The 19,999-nt window shown below is 31.0% G+C and overlaps 3 protein-coding genes across 3 annotated transcripts; all 3 read right to left on the bottom strand.

Moving 5' to 3' along the window:
* Nucleotides 1-4,702: 4,702 nt before the first annotated feature.
* Nucleotides 4,703-10,005, bottom strand: LOC126266219 (proton channel OtopLc-like). Its single transcript, XM_049969736.1, has 10 exons — nt 9,954-10,005; nt 8,667-8,775; nt 8,273-8,495; nt 7,020-7,128; nt 6,531-6,801; nt 6,297-6,472; nt 5,870-6,242; nt 5,595-5,814; nt 5,236-5,485; nt 4,703-5,181 (listed from the first exon to the last, which is right to left on the bottom strand). The coding sequence occupies exons 2-10, from the start codon at nt 8,752-8,754 to the stop codon at nt 4,861-4,863; spliced, it is 2,031 nt and encodes a 676-aa protein (XP_049825693.1). The 5' UTR covers nt 8,755-8,775; nt 9,954-10,005; the 3' UTR covers nt 4,703-4,860.
* A 2,461-nt stretch (nt 10,006-12,466) lies between these two features.
* Nucleotides 12,467-14,592, bottom strand: LOC109595857 (uncharacterized). The gene is made up of 7 exons (XM_020011283.2): nt 14,369-14,592; nt 14,086-14,318; nt 13,749-13,985; nt 13,555-13,696; nt 13,271-13,459; nt 13,005-13,213; nt 12,467-12,844 (listed from the first exon to the last, which is right to left on the bottom strand). The coding sequence occupies exons 1-7, from the start codon at nt 14,492-14,494 to the stop codon at nt 12,706-12,708; spliced, it is 1,275 nt and encodes a 424-aa protein (XP_019866842.2). The 5' UTR covers nt 14,495-14,592; the 3' UTR covers nt 12,467-12,705.
* A 271-nt stretch (nt 14,593-14,863) lies between these two features.
* Nucleotides 14,864-16,715, bottom strand: LOC109595858 (uncharacterized). The gene is made up of 7 exons (XM_020011284.2): nt 16,522-16,715; nt 16,226-16,455; nt 15,921-16,175; nt 15,725-15,866; nt 15,418-15,606; nt 15,156-15,370; nt 14,864-15,105 (listed from the first exon to the last, which is right to left on the bottom strand). The coding sequence occupies exons 1-7, from the start codon at nt 16,648-16,650 to the stop codon at nt 14,949-14,951; spliced, it is 1,317 nt and encodes a 438-aa protein (XP_019866843.2). The 5' UTR covers nt 16,651-16,715; the 3' UTR covers nt 14,864-14,948.
* Between the last annotated feature and the right edge of the window lie 3,284 nt (nt 16,716-19,999).

Here is a 19,999-nt window from a genome sequence, read left to right on the forward strand (position 1 = left end):
TTTGTTAGCGGGGGATACATTAGGACTGACGCGACGACAACGAAAGGGATTCGCAAATTGGATTCGCGCCCAAATTGCCTATCAGTCTTACTTATTAAGTCTTCTGAGGGAAGCTCTGAAAAAAAGTAGTTTTAATCGGGTTAAAAATAATGCAATTTAATGATAAAATTTATCTATAATTCAATAATACTTTGCATTTATCATGGTTAAAAATTTAGTTTCTTTTAAAAATGTCAGTTAACATAGTGGTGTTTCGATAACAATATTGGCGACCAGATTTATTTAATTGTAAACATTCTTCGTTGTAGTGTACAAAAATTATATTAATTTTAGTTTTCGGAATTTATTGAATAGATCGAAGGGACTTCGATTGCATAAGATTTTCTGGAAAATCGGGCTACAATTCAATTTCCATTTTAAGTAAACTTGTCCGACGTCTTCCTTGCGCCAATAAGTATAAACCAGTGGCGTAGGACGAGTTCTTTTAAAAAATAACAAAGGTTCTTTTTTGACATAAACAGTTGATTTCACATATCCAATATGTGGGTCTGTTATATTTTCCACAACTGGACGACGCCAGTAAACATTTTATTGCATTTAGATGCCCATAAAGATGGTAAAATTGTGGTTGAGATTTTCAGAATATGAGAAATTGTGATGTTTATAACTTTAATCCAAAAATAATGTTTACCTTTCTATTGCCTTATTTGAAGCTCTGATTCCACAATTAAGAGTTGACGGTGTAATTTAACAACACCTCTTATTAATTTTGTTAAGTGGTTACATTAACGTCTGTTTTGAATCCATTGGTGTTAGCATGTTAACTAATGAATACAAACCAATGTGAATCGACAACAATGGCAAAAGTGACGATTTATAAAACATTGAGGGATAAAGCATTAAAACTAAAGCAACAAAGTATCCGAAGGCAAAACTTGGCGGTCACAAGCGACGCGTTGAAGTGTCGGAGCATAGACGTGCTCCATGCCCACACACATTCGCAAACAATCGTAGGAACTGAACACGGCACCGATAAAATCGGCGACTGTAACATAAAGAGAATCGGTGACATGTTGACACATAATAGTTAATGGGGGAGGGGGTGCGAGACGCGAACACGGGCAAAAGATAATGAATAAACTGCAGTTTCTATCAGGGAACAAGTTTGTCGCTGAACGTGGCAATTGTCGAGCACGGCGAGCGATTACAATGTAATCTAAAGTCCCATTGTTCCATGTCGTGTTCCCGCATTCCCCGTCTCTATCTCGCAGGACGCGTAGTCTTTGGCGGACTACGATTCAATAACCTGTTGTCAGTTCGGTTGTGTTTCTTCCTCACAGGCACCGTGTTTTCGTTGCCTTTGCCTTGTCGCCACGAAAATTATTATTGAAGTGGGGCTCCGGCGTGCGCCATTATTACATTCGAACGAGGGTCGGCCCTGTCATCCCACGAAGAACGCGTTTTTAAGAAAATTCGATACGACTACTGCTCTATTTACCGCCAAACCCTTTTGCAACCGTATCAGATTATAATCTTATTGCCACAAAAGACACCATCTATTTACCTAAATGTCGGTTAATTTACTTAATCCACTCCAGCGTCTAATCTTTTTAGATGATGGTTTAGTTGATGGCTAATTTAAAACCAAGGAATTAACAAAAAATAAATTAAAATAAATTTTCTAGGTAGAAGCATGAGGTCTGTTGTTTTACTAAAAACAACATTATTACTATACTTTTTAATAATAATAAAAATGACATCATATATTATTCATCCTAATAAAATACAAAAATAACTCTAATAGTCTTTAAATAAAATCTTGACTAAAAGTAATAATCACACTTTTAAGGTTATTCATTATAAACATGGGGAAATAGTCGACTTTATAGGTGCCTATAAAATTTATATAGGCGCTAACCGTTTCGTCATAACGATAATAACTTTTTCCACTCTTCTTTTTCATTCTGCTGGATTACACGCTACAGGACCTTTATTTTTTCTTTATTCTATTAAACGATATTAACTCATAAATTCTTATTATAGTAAATTAATTTAAAATTTGAATGACTCCTCTATTGAAAATTTAATCGATTTTCAGTAATTCAATCCCAACAATTTTAAGACCCCTGAAGTTAATTTTGTGTATAGCTAATAGATATTGAATGTTTACACACCTCTACATCATCCTGTCCCACAGGTCAAAAGGCCAACAATTTAACAGTCACTGTTGATGTTTAAATGAACATTTATTGCAGTGCCGGCAACTTGTGTAAGTGTCCTCAACGCCAATCCAACGGCTTCAATTTCGATCCATGGTGCCCGTAATAAGGCGCAGGAAGTATCCGAAAGTCTAGATACTAAATCTGGCGTATTATGTGGGCCTGAAAGGAAGGATCATGCATGTGCGAGATCCGGATAAGGATCTTTTATAAGGGCAAATGAATTGTGGCGTAAGCGGGCGACGGACCTTTCTTTTGAAATGTATCGGGAATCCATACGTGTCGCGCGAGCCCTTTTAAACTTCACGGACCAATTAATTATCTAATTGGATCTGGGAAACTAAGCCGCGAAGTGGAACAAGTTATCTTTTTTGGTTGCTACTAGATAATTTAGACAAAAGCACCAAAACAGATGCTTATTAAGATTTTGTAAGGTATAAATGGAATTATCATGAGTAAAGTACCAAATATAAATAAATTTGTAATTGTTAATAAATTATGTTACAATTAGTACTTAATTAAAGTCGGATACACCATTGTTTGCTTTTTGTACCTTTTAAATTAATTTTTATTAATCTTGTATATAATTAAACGTATCAAACAAAGTAAATTTAGTCTTGGAATCTTATAGTCTGTAGCCAGCTTTGAATGTCTGCAGAAGCATAGTAATTGGCCGGATTCGATGTAAAATAAAATTACTGATTACGAGGCTTCAGAAGTTGATATCTTACAATTAATAGTCTTGATGCAGCCCTTGGGTTTCTATAAAAGTACGGTAATAGACTGGATTCGATGTAAATTAAATTATTTGATGCGAAGCGTGAGATGTATCGTCTTAAATTAGTGCAATGTGTAAATAAAAAAGTGTCTTTGAACTGGTGCTGTCTATGATTCGACTCACCGGAACTATTCATCCAGACCGTGTTTGTGTAATCGGGCGCGATCCTAAAATTTGCCCGAACTCTTGCTCGTTTGCCTGCGTGTGTATGTTAGTGTGTGTGCGACGCCAAACACTGATTACGGAGGTGCATGAATTGGAAGTGAATTAGGTAATCAGGTTTGTTGGGGCATATGAGTTTGTGTCACGCCCTACGGCCGCTCAGGCATATCTCCATTCGGTGCCCCGCTGAGCCCCCCCAGCTCTCACTCGCTGCACCTCTCTGACCCCTCGCCCATCCGTTCTCTTCCTTCCGTTCACTAATTCAGCCAGCGGCGCCGGACTTATTGCACCGAATCGGATATGATTCACTTATCGTGACGTATTTTTAAAATTACATTTTTTTTTGAGTGGGAGCTTTAAATTTTTCATTTCTTCCCTTATTTGTGTAAAACACATTTTAGATCGAATAAGTTGCACTGATGGGAAATGTTCAACATTGAAATGTAAAAAGCATATTTAAAGTATGATATAGATATTTCTAGATAGGTCTTTTACGTTATTTAAATTATGTGTGCTTTAATCAAAGGAACATGGACACAAAAACAGAACTGATGTATGTCAACACTACCATCGCCATAGCCACCTCCCACATCAGTTAAGACAAGTTGCAGATAGAATCATGAATCAACAGATGAAAAAGTTTTGTGATACATTTGCAAACTAAATGTCAAAACGACAATTGAGCGAGTGTTTTTTGAGATAGAAAAATTATATTTAGTGCTTTTTTTCATTTTTATTCAAATATATTCAAATCATAAGAATACACAATTAATCAAGACGTCGTATAAACCATATAAGTATCAAGAGCATTAAATTTAGCATTTTTACAGACAATAAATTTTTATAATTGTATACATATAACATTTATTCCTACTCAGTAAATGTTCAATTATCAATTCAATTATAATCGTTGATTAATAGTAAAATCAATGGCGGTATCATTTCATAAACACCACACAAAAAAGCACCGCAGACCCCGGCCTAAACCGAAAGAAAAAATATTATTGTGGCCGACAAAACGCATTCAAAACAAATAAAAGTTAATTAAACTGACTGCATGTCTATTGATCCAAATCCGAATCTCGATTTATATATTTTCGTTTCGAATTAAAACTAGGCTGGGTTTAAAACGGAAATGTTTAGTGCGATCTCTAAAATATGAATAAAAAACTTTTTTTGTATGGAGCTGACCAACCTTCGCAGTCCATTCTGACGGTCCAGTGAACAGCCGATTGTGTTTCGCCGCTCATGTATATGGGCAAAAGTCCGACAGATTTATACATAGGTACGTTTGTTTTGCTACTCATTTTGTCCGTCGATGTATGATATAAGTTTTTTAATAAATCTACTAATGTTGTCATTTTGCTCAAGTTAGTTATCAAAAAGTTTTTAAATACGAATAATAATGTAATTTTGTATTTCCTGTGTACAAGGTTAAATAGATATACATTTTGTTATTGTTAAATTTGTTAAAATTAACAAGAATATTGAATGTATATTTATTATTACAGTATTCACTTAATCCTAATAATTTTTATGTAGATACTACATAAAACTTTATTTTGATATTATAAATATAACAATAATACAACAATAATATTTGTACGAACAGTAGGAATAGTTAATAAAGACCACCAGTAACAATAATAATTTTAAATATCACATACTAATGAGATTGACATATTTTTGCATTCTTTAGAGTCATTCTTCATGTGGATGTTCGTAAGCATACTTCCAAATGTCCACCAGACAAACTGATGAATGAAACCTATAGAACATCATCAGTGGCAAACACATGTGCCCTAATATAGTCCAAAGTTCCTTTCCATAAAATTCGTATCTATCATCCAAAAGTCCATGGGACTCCACTTCAAAGGTTTGAGATACCCAAGACGCCACATTGCACACAATTAGAAAAGTAATCAGTTCTCTTCCAGGTTTTTTCTTAATGAGATGTCGACTGTTACTTGTTCTTCTCAGTCCATCCATTATAAGTGGGCTTTGAATCAGCACCTGACATACCTTAAAACAATATAAGTTTTCATCATTTCTGTATCACAGAATTTGACATGGTACCTCTAAGATTGTATAAGATATAGACATTCCGTTTCCTTCAACAACAGCTGGAATCAAAGTAAAAATGCCATTGAGGAAAAAGGCAGGCATACAAATAACCAACAGTAAATCATCTAACAGACTGTGTATGTGATCATTAATATCTAATTTTGTAATTTGTCTATAGGCCAAAATACTAGATACCATCATAGCGACCACCATAAACATTGAGTTCCACAAATGAACGTTAATAGACATGTCGTGATAATTCCTAAAAATTAACAACATGTTGATAACATAGCCTTTTTATATCTTATGTTACGTAACAAGATAAATTAATCTTATTTTAATAAGAATTCAATATAATAAAAAATACTAACTCTGAGTGCATAGTAATGATAAACAGAATAATCCCAACAACAGATAGCAGCATCATAACCAAACCGAGGAAAAGGCCTTTGTTTGCTGAATGAAAATCAGCATGTACTACAATATTGCCTTCAATCCCTTCACTGTCCATTTTACACTTATATTTTTCCGGTTCCTCATCGCTACCCTTGCAAATATTCACATTTTGCCAGATAATAAACAGCACTCCAACTGAAATAAATATATAGTAAAAATTGCATTTGTGAACGCATTTTAAAAGTCTTACCAACTAGAATGCTATACTCTACGCTAAAAGGATACAAATATGGGGAATAATTTTTGTAGATTTTTTTCATCCCTTCGTCTAAATCGCATACGTGCGTAAATCTTCGAACTGTTGAGTTAATGTAACTGGTTAAAATTTGTGCCCCTCGTTTATTATAGTTCGTTAGGGCATAAGCAACCGGGTGATCTTCCAAAAAATTGACTTCAGATATTCTTGTTTCATCCTCATCTTCATCATCGTCATCGTCCGTAGTATACTTTGATAGTGCTTCGATTGTTTCCCTAAATATAGTCCAGACCCAGAAACAGATACTGGATGATATACAATGCATTATACCAAACCTTGCCAAAACCACATGTCGATTTATTATGATCTAAAATTGAACTTATTAAAAACGACATACATTATCATCATCTTTTTCACTTACGTTTGAATATTTAAAAATAAAATAAAGTAACACGAAAGAATAAATTGGATATACAATGTCTAGCACCATGGTCTGCAGCGTGGCACATTCTTCTAAAATATCTGGATCTGACTGTAAAAACATAATTTGGTAACCCACAAGCAATAAGCTATGGATCAGGTGGCCGAAACAAAACACTAGAAATTCAAGATGTAAGTTAAAATATATTTATTAACATAAATTAATATTATTTACCTGCAGCTCCTATTTTAAGATAAAAATTAGCAGCATGTTGGTCTTTGCTAAGACAGTAGTGATGCTGCAATGTTTTTCTAGCTGCCGAAAATGAAGGAACTGGTATACTGATTTCGAACTGTCCATTTTCAGTTGGTGTCACTTGGTAACTATTTTGGTTAGTTTCCATCTCGTCCTGATATTGTTTAACTTTACGTTTGTAGTAGGAAATATCGATGATCAGAAAGAGTATGTAAAGAAGAGCAATTATCACCAAATATAAGCTGTACGTCTAAAAATTAATAAATCATTCAATATTTAATGTAATTATATTATTTTAATACTTAATATCTATTTGTAGTTATTTGTTTTAAGATAAGTTAAATTAAAAAAATATGTAATATAAAGAAATATTTCTTTAAGATTGTAATTTTTGATGAGAAAATTTATGAAATTGGAAATATTTCTTTACTTTACAAGTAATCTTATTTTAAAACTCTTGTAAATTACCTCCGCTATTGGTCCACTACCATCAACTATGTCAGTCACATATACAGCTAATCCTAATGTTATTATAAATAAAGCATACATTCCACTTAAAATTATTGTCAGTCTATGCCTAAAATATAAATAAAGTATGTAAATTATGATATAAAATAGCCTAGACCTATGTGAAAGTTATATATAAAATAAAAAATAAAAAAACTAGTTACTGCATCTAACTAAATGCAAGTCAAAAAGATTTTGTGACTAAATTTGGCTAACACAGAAACAATTTTTAAAACTTTTAAATGTTAATTTTTCAAACAACGACAGAATTGTATACTTTTTTCCCGACAATTCTTAGGATGATTTTATAATTTTAATGAATTTCAGAATAATTTCGTTTAACTATAATGTTTAATTACTATAATTTTAAATCAACATTCCCCTAATTATGCATTTTTGTCAGAAATGAATAAAACATCCAAAATCAAATTTGCCGTGAACGAGATTCAATACCCACACCATGAATATTAAATATTGGATGTGTCGATATGACAATGAACTGACCGTAACATTCGTAATCATCGTTTCCTCTCCGATATAATTATCGTAATGGTCATACTGTTACGTGGCCGAAATTAGGTCCAATTTCTATTTTGTGCAGAATCATAGAAATCGAAGGCCTACAATGTTGCATACATTAATACATTAATGGACGTAATAGGAAAACTTTGTGTTAGTAAAGTAAAACTTAAATAAAATAATAAGACAAATCTTAGAAAGTTGCAAAGGAAAAAAGTAATTATAATTATAATTTACTTGAAACTTAGTACATTTTACAAATTCAAATTGATTTTGTTTATATACAATTGATTTACAGATTTATAAAAGAAGATTGAAAAATTGGATGATGAAATATGCAGGTTTTTTGGGGGAAATAAATTTCTTTTTATAATTATATAAAGAGTATAATTTGTTTTAGATTATTCTAATTTTTTAAAAATTAAAATATTTTGACAAATGACTTTACTTTTTTTACCAAGAGATGGGAATGAAAATTACTTTTATGGACACATCCTATTTTGACCATTTGTTGACTTACACTCTTCTTTTCGAGGGTGCTACAATTTGTAAACCATTTAGGCAAATAATTCTTCAAACATATAATCATCAAACACAAGAGGAATTCAAAAACATCACATGTTTCGCGAGAATCCCCCTTTTATATTTTATTCAAATTTGATATGAAGTATACATGAGACTAATACTAATCTTACCAGAAAACTCTTTTTCTCTCTTCTGGCGGTGTCGAAGCGAGAGTGTCGGTGGACGGTGCCGGCGTTTGCGGGATCGATTCCAGGCTGAAGCTGGCCCCATATTCGCCGTGATCGGACACGAAGCCTTGATTGATGTGGGCGAAACCATTGGCTGGGCCGTCCAGAGAACTGTATGAATCAACTAGACTTAAGTGCCTTTGCCTCTCTTTCTGCTGATTATACTCTAGAATTTATTTCATTTTTTTATTTATAAAAACCTATTTTAAAAGAAGCGAAGAGATAATAACCGTTAGTAAAAACTAATCTAGATTTTTATTAGTTTTAGTTTTACCCTTTATAAAAGTTATAAAATTAATCAATTATATATTTAAAAATTACAACTGAAATGACTCACCCAATATTTCGTTTAATGAAGAACAAGTACTGTCTAAATTATTATTATTGTTAACACTGTTGCCGGGAAACACTAATTGGAGAACCATATTTTCATTTTTAGTGTTGTTCTGAAAGGAATATACACTTCTATTACAATACATAATTGAATATTTTACTGATTTAACATTATTAAATTTTAAAAAACAATAAAATATTGTAAAGTCTACGTGATTCTTAATCAATTGCTCAGAAGAAAGTAAAAGACAAGAATACATTTTTTTCAATGAAAACCAGTGAACACAGGCATTGTTTATTGTCAAATGTAGTTTGTAGTGCATGACTATTTAAAAAGTAATTACCTGAATACGTTGACTTTTAATAGAGAATATGAAAATATGTATATAGATGTATTTAAAAGATTTAATTGTTAAATTGATAAAATTAACAAAAATTCTAAAAGGCTCAATACAAGCAAATAATAAAAAATGTATGCTGAATTGAATAATCGACAAAATACTGAGTAATTATTTAAAATAGAGATAAATAATAAATTAAATAATATGTTTTTAGAAATAACATTAATCTAGATGCGTATAATATTTGCAGAACTTCATATAATAAAAGAGGTGTCATGTAATGTTTTTTAATAATAAAACTTATGAAAAGTAAACCTATTGATATCAAACTCACTCAAAAACTCTCACTTCAACATTTTATTTCGTCAACGCACAGTGCATCTAAGGCATATCCGCATGAGATATTTCAGTAAAGACTCTTTCTACATCAGAAATACAACCCCCGAGAATGATGACATGACTTTTACCCCTCATAAAACATAAATCTGTTACATTATCCCTATCTTCGATTTACGAGACATTGTAAAGGGGGAAGGAAATCTGTAAAAAAATTTTACGTTTCACTTTTTCAAATAAATTTTTCATTATATTTTGTAATGTTTTTATATCGGTATATATATATATATATATATATATATATATATATATATATATATATATATATATATCTATATTAGTGGAGATTTACGTAAAATAACTATACTATTTAATTTATTATCTATTGTTATTTTATGTGCATTCGACTATATACAATGGTATTAATTAATCTTTATTATTGCACTGGATCTTTTAGATGATGTACTTAGTTCGGGACTTTATATGTCGTCAGACATTTCTATGAATTATTTACTATTGGGGATTATATTTATATCTGCCATTAAGTCTGCCAAAAAGGTACCGACTTTATCTATCACAAATTCTGACAAGCTAAATAAATAACGTATTGTTACCTTTGCGTTTCTTAATCACCCATATTATGCACACATCATACACAAGACAAACAGTGCACTGATACTCTCGGGAGTTTTGATGCATATCGACTAAAACTGTTTGTTCACTTTTAAATTTCTTAACCAACGCCGACAAACTTTGTTAATATTCCTAGCATAGACGTTCGTTCGTCAAGGATACTAACGAACGACTTCTATGTAAACTATTTATTTAATAAAGAAAATTTAAATTTTTTTTATAACATTTACAATTACATATTAAATACACTAATTTGCACTGGAATCGCATTGTGTCAAAAAAAATCTTGTAATTTTTGCCCCAGTATTTTTTTTTTTTTTGTAAATTAATAGTAATTTTTAACCATTTTTGTTATTAGAATGTCCATAACATTTTATTGACATTCATTATTTACAAATTAATATTTTTGTTGAGGTTTTTGTAATTAAATTTTTTATTCAATGATTAAAGTTGGTGTATTATAAATAAGTACATTATTACTATTTTATAAAAATGTAATAATATATCAAGATTATACACACGCACTTCTGAAATGACACAATTTAATCTATTTTTAGATGTTATCTTTTAAATATAATTTCCTATTTATCCATTAAATTATTTATTTATTTACAATAATATATTTCAAAAAGTATTAAAATATATACTTTTTTAAGGAAAAATTAAATAGACCGTTCTTATTTTATTTTGCCCTACGTTAAAAAAATATTATCATTCTCCGCCCCTGTACAAATTTATATTGCTAAACAACAAAAGTTTACATAATTCGATTTCGCACTAATAATCTTACAGTTTTTCAATGGTTCAGTTCGTATTTAAGTAATGTTTACATCGGCATTTTGACCACAATGCATAAAACCATCCATTAGTTTCTCTAATATTATAATTTTTGCGACAAATTGTAAAAATACTTTAGATTTTTGTAACAAACATTTTTGCAATGACGTATTTTGAAATACTCTTTTGAAATACTAAATTAATGTACTCATTTATATCATTTCAATTATTTATTTTTAGGATTATTCCAAATAATCTTATAAGATATAATCCTGTATGTACAGTATTAATATAATAAATAAATAAAAATTATAAAATCATACCTTAAGTTTCATTTCTGGAACAGACACAGATCTCGCATATTTCTTAGTATAACTGCCTCTGTTTATAATCGCAGGTCTTTGAATGGATGTGGATGTGGACGGCGATATACGAATTTGATTGAGTTCTGTGTTAGTATTGTCCTAAAATGTATAACTTTAAAATATATGTTTTATTAAAAAAAAGACATTTTACTTTAGTATTAGTAGTCGATCTCACGATATTCTTGGGGAAGTCTAAAGTAGCAGGTCTTCTCTGTTTTACAGATAATGTTGACATTGTTGTTTTTGGAGTTGGAATGTTATAATATTCCAGTTCCGATGAAACTTCGTCATGCTATAATAAAATCAATTTTATTATTAATGAAAATAAAAATTTTTATATTAATATTTTTTTCATTTTTGGATGCAAAGCACTTACGATTATGAGAAACAAAACTGACAATAATTTACATATTCCAGATATACTTTATTAACACTGATAATTAAGTGCTTTACCTCTGTATAAAATCCTTTACTATTTATATTCTTTGTGTGCCTTATTTGTTCATTTGGTATTCCAAATGTACTCACACTTATCTTCCTTTGCTAAAAATGAGTGTTTAAAAATTTAATTAAAAAGAATCTTTAAAAATTAATTAAAAACATACCCCTCTCTCCACATTTTCTTCAATTTTTTCGTTTGGAGCATCTGTCATTTCAACACTCATTTTAAACTTATAATTATCGAAATCGGACGTTGTTCGGTATTTATATATCATATTGTTCAAAAATTTTTAATATTTTAAGCCATAAATTTTTATATATCCCTAGATCTATTATCAGATGCTACCGATAATTATACCTAAATATCTGTTTATATAAGATGACTGTAGAATCTCATTAAAAATATAATATAATAAAATTTCTTATTCCATGTTTAGTAAAGTAAATAAACTGATTTAAACAGATTTTTAAAATACTTTTAAATTAATAGATTTGACAAATTTAAGTTTTTTTTATTTTGATGAGTGTTTTGCTAACGATTTCAGTGTCTCATTGCTACTTTAGATGGACAAAACCTGACGAACCAAACTGATTTGAATTTTATAAATTCGAAACAGAATGATATTTATGGCTAGATTAATCGGTAGCCAATTGGCCGTCATAAGCCTCGGTTATTGTGGATTATCTCCATGGATAATGGGATTGAAATTTATGAAGCCGTCGGTAGCGAATCAGGACCTACTCGTTACTTCTGCTCTCCTGGCAACCGCTGACGTAACATCAACCAACTTATAGCGGAACAAAATAAAATAAAAAAAACATCAATCGATAAAATACTTTTTATAAATCGTACTGACTTCTGGTGCAGTATTTTGTATTTAGTACAACCAAATAAATAATAATAATTTAAGTATATTTAGAAAATTAGTTTATTTGATTTCTAAAAAATTTCGATAATGTTTCCTTTAATTTTCATTTATTTCTATTCAACGTTAGAGGTCTCTGACACATATGCATTTTTGCGCCATCTATTATCGACTCTAAAATATTTTAAAATAGAAATTTACTTCACAAAATTACGATAACTTTTCTCAATAATGGATGGCTGTAACATGCATTTATGATATTGTTCATATAAGGAAATACATAATTATGATTCTGATTCCGAGCTACTGGAAGATGAAGAGTCATCTCGAGTTTCTTTGAATAGTCCCTTTTGTACCAAATACTGTGGAGGTTCAACTTTAGTTTTTACTGTTTTCATGTACTTGCAATACTCCTTTGTTGATCTAGAAGTAATTTTAACGTTATTTCATACAGTTTTGATAATGGAGTACATAATATATACAAATAATATGTTACGAAAATGCCGAGGTTTCAAGAAGAAAACTAGCATATTTTTAGCATTACATCTCTATTTAGATAACTTGAAGTTTCCTTATTAAATACCTGAGATGAGTGATTCCTTTCCACATTTCTTCCATTCCTCTTTTTTTATCAGAAGATGTTTTGTGCCACTGAGCAGCTGTTTCGTTTAAATGTGGCCGAATTTGCTCTTCCGCAGGCAATCGTGAACCGAATACAAAAATTTTCGGAGCCCTCTTCGCAGCTAAGATGTCCCGCTCGATCTGCTGTCTAAGCACCTCTTCTTTAGCCAACTAAAATCAAATATATAATAGACAAGATAAAAATCTAAATGGTACATATCTTAATACATGGGGCACATTTCTTAAATGAGCTATTCTTCTAGGAAGTGTAGGCATTTCCTCCATTTTCATATCTAAGGTGCTTGCTAATTGATTTTGTGATCCAATTTCAAACATTTTTATAAGGTTCTCCGTAGTAATGGATACAGGATAATTTTTATTTAATGTGTTCATCCAATTAATAAAATTAGTAGCAATCTAAAAATTGATCAAATATATATTGTTATATATGCAACTAATAAGATAAAAAAACGAAACAATTTAGCCTATTGATCCTTTTTATATCAATTAACCTGTTCAGTGACATATTCAGCCTTTTGACACAAATCCATATTTTCGTATGTAGGCAGAGGTTGTGGTCTCCATATTCTTACTTTATTTGTTGGTTTAGTCATGAAATTCTTATATATTTTAAAATATTGTTTCTCTAAAATTCTGCAAATAATTAATTATATTATAATTTAATATAATTATGAAAAAGCAGTACGTTTCCTTTACAAATTCTGGTTCTACAAAATCATCAAAATCGAATAAAGCATCGGGTCTAGTCAATCTTCGCGAAATTCTTCTTTGTTTAATATCTGCTTGAACATTTTCTTCTTCTGCTGTTCTATAGAAATTAGAAGGATTTTCTAGAAGCTGGGTACCTGTCTCTGTAGTTACATCCCAATCTTCATCGTCATCGGACTCTTCTTCTTCGTTAATACTTACTACCATTGCACTTCTACAAATTAATGGAAATATGAGTTTCATGTAAAATATTATTTGACCATTTTAAACACACATGCTTTTAAAGCAATACATAGAAATAAATAATGTTTTACCGTGTCGACCTCTTTGATTCCACTGAAATTCCAGACTCAAGGACTTTTAAACTATCGTCCGAAGGCTCTAATTTCTTTGATATATTCTTTTTAAATAATTTGGAGGTGCATAAAACTTTAGGTCGCGGCCTAGTAACTCCGGCATTGATATTTTCGAATAAAATAGAATATAAAGTGTCGAAAGTTATCGAATCTGTTATCAGTTTCAAATCCTCAATAGATAGTAAGTCCGGCTTGAAATGGAAATTATACTTTTAAATAACACAAATCATCACATTATTACCTTTAAAACTTCTGATTCTAATTTGGAAAAGAGGTTTTTCCAATACTCACGAGAATTATAATTAAGTAGTTCATTTTGTAAGAGTTTATGCCTTTTGTTTTGGACTTTTGTAGATTTAGAATACATAATGTAAAACACAAACCAATAAACAAAAATACAAAACAGCTTTTGGTTACATAAATCACAACATTTACATTTAAACGCTTTTGATTTTTAAAGTCATGTTCAAAAAATATGTCATATTCGGTTTTCTAGCAACCATTTTTTTACTGGTGGTTTTATAAAAAACTTATCATAAATTTATAAAAAATTGTATGTTTTGTAAGTTGCATTTTGGACACAAATTTTGATTAAACACAAAGGTAGTGAGCACTTTTTCCGCGATCTAGAATGGCAAAAATATTACAGAATAATTGAAGTGTCATTCAATTGATAATTAAACTGAAGGTAACTTAACAACAGTTTCTCAAAGTTCATTTGAAAGATATTCGGGACTAATATAAAGTACTTTTATTTAACTTAATATTAACAAAAAGCCATGTATATAATAAAAATATCACTAGTACTTCATTATTCTTCACTATACTTTAGTTTCGTTGCCTAAGTTTGAGCTCACGCTTAATTCGGAAGAGTTATCTGGTTGATTTTTGTTAAATAATCCTTTTTTTACTAGATATCGTGGTCGAGCAACTTTTGGTTTGTTTTCTCTCATATATTTTGCAAATTCCCTAATAGATCTAAAATAAATTATATAATTAATGAATAAGGAAAACATAACTGCATATACCTTAAATGAGTTATTCCCTTAAAAACTGCATCCATGTGAATAATATCATCTTTTCCAACCATACTTTGATGCCATTTAGCAGCAGTGTCGTTTAAATGTGGTAGGACCTGTTCTTCAGGTGGTAATCTTGAACCAAATACTAGTATTTTTGGTTTACGTTTTGATGCCCTTATATCTTTACTTATTTCATTTCTCAATATTGCTTGTTTTGAGAGCTAAAAATATTACTCACTTATTGTTATAAGGGTTTTAAGGAACTTACATGAGAGACATTCATTGAATTAGCAACTCGTGTTGGCAAAGAGGGCATTTCGTGCATCTTCATATCTATTGCTGAAGCAACTGATGTTTGAGAACCAATTTCAAACATTTTTATCAAATTATCTGTTGTTATACCAATTGCAGTCTGTGAATTTATTTTTTGCATCCATTCGATAAAATCTTTAGCAATCTAGGAAATAATAATAAAAATATTCATTGATTTCTAGTTCTATGCCTATATAAAGTTAAATATAAAATAATAAAATGTTACATTTTTAAGATTTGCATGAGGATATATGTATATTTACTTTTTCAGTTACTGCATTTGCTTTCTGAACCAATGACATCTCCTCAAAGGTCACGGGAGGATGCGGTCTCCATATTGCAGCCTTACTAGGTTCCTTTTTCATAAAATTGCCATACATTTTCCAATATTTTTCTTCAGGAAGTCTTAATAAAATATATGATGTAAATTAAAATATAAATATTTTTGTATATATATACTTTGTTTGTTCCTCGATGACTTCTACATATTCTTCGAAATCAAAACCACCTACAGCTTTGTTAAATCTCCTCGAACCCCTGAAACTTTTTCTGCTTCCTTTGCTAAGGTTCTCCGATACCAGATCCATTTCTGCTCTTGGTGGGCGATAAAAGTTCTTTGTGTTTAGTAGAAGATCTTTACCCACGTCAGAATTAATTTCCCACGAACTTTCAGTTTCCGAAGAAAGAAGATCCTGACTTTCATATCTCAAATTTCTATATTGGTCAATTGTAGTTTTAAATTCATACAATTATTAATTACTTACTCAACTTTTCTGGATTCCCTTGTAGAAATAGTGTCATTTACATCTAAACTTTCAACACTTTTCGTAATTGGTCTTTCTTTTATTTTACGATCTTTAACTTTTTCACATAAAATTTTTGAATCGATATGTATCTCATTAATTTCTTTTTTTGAGAATAAAATTGCCGAAACATCTCCTAAATTTATTTGAGATGCTAATAATTCAAGTTCTTCAGAGGTCAGTTTTTCAGGCTTGAAATTGATTCATGGCATATTGTATAATATATAACTTATGATATATTTAATATATATATTTACCTCCTTAATATGTTCTTCCAACTGAATGAATACTCCTTCCCACCATTCTCTAGACGAAACACAAAAACTCTTTGTTTTTTTTACTTTTGAAATGTATTGTTTGCTTTTTCTTGCAAATACTTTGGACATGGTTGCAAGGATAGGAATATTGTACCTGGGATAGTCTTGTTTAATCGATAGTGGTGGTAATGAAACGAAACTCAAAGTATTATGACATATATGTACGTCATAGTAACAGACTGTCAACAATAGTAAGTAGTCTATAGTTACAACCTATCATAGGTTTGACGGTGGAGAACATGTATTCATCTTATAAATATATATTTTAATTCAATATATGTTAAAAAAATACAATGTTTTGTATAATAATGATAATTTATATTTCGTTCATATATATAATAAAAACACATATAGATAAATAAGAAAGAAAATCAAAACAATTCCTTATATATTACTTTCTTTAGAAGTGATACTACATATGTAGTATATAAAAGTAGACCCTCGAAATAAATACTGCCATAACAAGAATCCACACCACCTAGTACATTGTTAAACACGCCTTTTCATTTTATTTTACACATTTTTTGTTCTATTTACATTCTGCGGCGAGCTCTAATAAATTTTCAATTTTCTCCTGCGTTCATTGTGACGGCATTCCAGTTTTATTTTCAATATTGCCGTCGTAAGCCAATTGCCGCAACATAAGCTGATATTCCTTTGTGAGTTAAAATGATGTATAAAATGGGTTTCTAGTGATTGGCGAGCTCTTAAGCGAACCACCAGGTGAGGGGGGGGGGCTACGAATTTATTGTCGAGCTGCTTTGACTGAGGCTCCATTTCATTTTGAAAATAAAAAAAATCATTGACTTATTATAATCAGCTTCTTGATCATGGTTATCGATCCATATTTATACTGTAATATCATCGTAATAGTAGACTACAAACTTCTTTGAAACATAGGTTAACACATAGATTCATGAGAAGAGTTTATGTATATAATTTATACATATTTTTTACAAATTGTTGTGGTCAGAATGATGTTTGTCGAGCAATTGGTTCTGTGATTATCAAATTTTAAGAAATCATGGCATTCTTAAAGTATTTCGTAATTTTTCCAACAAAATCCGTCCCTGCTCATGGTATGATTGTTAATATGTCTTTGAAGACCCCATTAACTTTACAAATACCCCCATTTCTCCTGTCTTGTGGATATTGCAGACGCCGAACCGTGGGAGAAGACGGGGAAGCGATTCCAAGTAACTGGAGATATATGTACACCTGTATTTCTACTCTAATGCCACACGTACCTTTTCCACCTGCCACTGGTTCGGCGAAATTACGGGAGTCCCGGCTCTCGCCAAGGGGAAGAGCGCCAAGATGCCTCCGCATAGTTATGTGACACTTGGAGATATCAGGCCCCGAAAATATTTAATTAAGATTCAGTTAATGGTACGAAAATGAATGTTTGCTTTTCAAAGAAGCCGCTCCTAAATTACACGTTAGACATCTATTAGCTTACAGCTATCAATGTCGGTGCCGTCTCTCTTGCCTTACCGATTTTATAATAATTCCCACTTTAATTTAATTTCATCCACCTAGTTGATATTCTGTGCGTTTTCAGTATCTGTCTCATTAAAATACTTGCTGCTATTACACAAACAGCATACAAATCTTATAAATCTGCGACCTTTTTAAGAAAATAATTTTAATTAAGAATAAAATAACAGATTCTCCTAAATTTTAATTAAATAATAATTTAGTCATTTTTTAATTGCTTTTATACAGGGTGTTACTAATTTACTAGATAGACGAAATAAAATCCAGCACTTTATCAACTATTTTCAGATTATTCTATATATAGGATAAAAATTATAAAAATGTTGTTTCTTATTCATCTTCTGATATATCAGTTTTCTATAGGGTAGCCGAATGGAGATTAGGATGGGCGGGACAATATATGTTTTGATCTTTTATCTAAACCATTATAATTTTGGATTTGTGATCGAGATGATTTCATGTTGGAACACTTTTATTAAGTGCATTTCTTCAATATATGGAAGCAATTATTTAAGATATCCTTGTAGACAAATCAGTCCAAGGGGGCCTACTACAGAAGAATTGAAGCATACTCATAGCATAGTTGAACCGCCACCATTTTTCACTGTGTTCCTGTAAGATATTTACCATAAGTATAATCATAATTTTTTTATTAATTAATTTTACATTCGTCACTAAAAACTACTCGCCCCCACTGTTCTAGTACTGGCATTCAATTCAAATGTCAAATAAAGTCCATATTTTAATATAATTTAATATTAAAAGCTCAATAAAAAATAAACTAAAATCTTCCTTATTCATGATGGTTAAGTAGTTAACCCTGAAACAAATTACATAGCGTAACAAAGAATAATGCGGCCAGTAGAAAAGTCAGAGCTAGATAAATTATGAAAACGTTTTGTAAACCGTTATAGATATCATAAATAAAAGAATTTTCAGGAGACGAAATAAATTTATTCAGTGCCTGGGCAATTCTCGTTTCGCGTTTCGTTGCCATTAAAAGGTGGCTGTAACAAAAATTAAGAGCTGTTAGCACGTTCCCGTATATCATCAGCTTAGGGCTCACCTATATCATTTCACATGTGCGGTAGCTGCTACTTTTGTTGCCTTTTTAAGAAGACGAGTGTTCGGCAAGATACTGCCTCTGAGCCCCCAACAGTTTCCTTTTAAAGCCTCTGGCGTCTATACGTTCTTAAACTAAAAATAAAATAGACCAGCGGGGCGTTGACTGCCGCGCTTTTTACCAGCTTAGACAATCGTGATTTTCACTAATTAAAACAATTTTACAGCCGCATTGGACCAGGTTCACGTTTCTATTCTAGCGAGCTGTTACGAGATGAATTAAATTAACTCACTTTGTACAAGAGAACGTCGGCGTCATTCAACTGCTATTATGAACCCTTTTACAATTACCTGCATATATAGATAGTTTACACTATAACACAAAACTATATTTAAATTGTGTATTTCAATATTTGTTTTTACAGAATGTACCAAATGATTATCCCACTGGTTTTAAAATGGAAACACCGGACAACCCAGAAAACAAACGTCTTGCTTCAAATGTGAGAAAATCGCTTTGCAAAATGTCTACATTAAATTCGGATCACGAGTTTCCCCACGACCACACTTTTTTCGTGGATCCCTCCGCGGCTAGAACCGTCGTCGACGATAATTCAATTACTCTCACGTTTCAGGCTCAACAGATCTCGGTAAATATTTGAGATGTTACAACCCCAAGCTGAGACATTTAAAAATTCGTTAATTACGTGTTCCAATAATGGAATAGGAATTCTTGTGTTAGATACATCGTTCAACTGATAACCGGCAAATATAGGTACATTCAATAATTGACTATGAAACAGATAATTTTGCGTTTCCTAGAAACGACTACAATCTGAAAATTACGGTCCAGGCAAAT

This window comes from Aethina tumida, chromosome 7 (genome assembly GCF_024364675.1).
Source record: "Aethina tumida isolate Nest 87 chromosome 7, icAetTumi1.1, whole genome shotgun sequence".
Taxonomy (NCBI): Eukaryota; Metazoa; Arthropoda; class Insecta; order Coleoptera; family Nitidulidae; genus Aethina; species Aethina tumida.

Excerpts from the sequence above, each read along its gene's own strand:
- LOC126266219 (XM_049969736.1), bottom strand. The coding sequence starts at position 8,754 with ATGGTTCTCCAATTAGTGTTTCCCGGCAACAGTGTTAACAATAATAAT. Across the intron at positions 6,473-6,530 it reads TCTTAAAATAGGAGCTGCAG|TGTTTTGTTTCGGCCACCTG; the intron begins GTAAATAATATT and ends TTGAATTTCTAG. Across the intron at positions 5,486-5,594 it reads ATCATTACTATGCACTCAGA|GAATTATCACGACATGTCTA; the intron begins GTTAGTATTTTT and ends GTTAATTTTTAG.
- LOC109595857 (XM_020011283.2), bottom strand. The coding sequence starts at position 14,494 with ATGTATTCTAAATCTACAAAAGTCCAAAACAAAAGGCATAAACTCTTA. Across the intron at positions 14,319-14,368 it reads TAGAATCAGAAGTTTTAAAG|CCGGACTTACTATCTATTGA; the intron begins GTAATAATGTGA and ends TTCCATTTCAAG. Across the intron at positions 13,697-13,748 it reads CCAGAATTTGTAAAGGAAAC|AATTTTAGAGAAACAATATT; the intron begins GTACTGCTTTTT and ends AATTATTTGCAG.
- LOC109595858 (XM_020011284.2), bottom strand. The coding sequence starts at position 16,650 with ATGTCCAAAGTATTTGCAAGAAAAAGCAAACAATACATTTCAAAAGTA. Across the intron at positions 16,176-16,225 it reads AGGGAATCCAGAAAAGTTGA|AAATTTGAGATATGAAAGTC; the intron begins GTAAGTAATTAA and ends TGACCAATATAG. Across the intron at positions 15,607-15,724 it reads CAAATGCAGTAACTGAAAAA|ATTGCTAAAGATTTTATCGA; the intron begins GTAAATATACAT and ends ATTATTTCCTAG.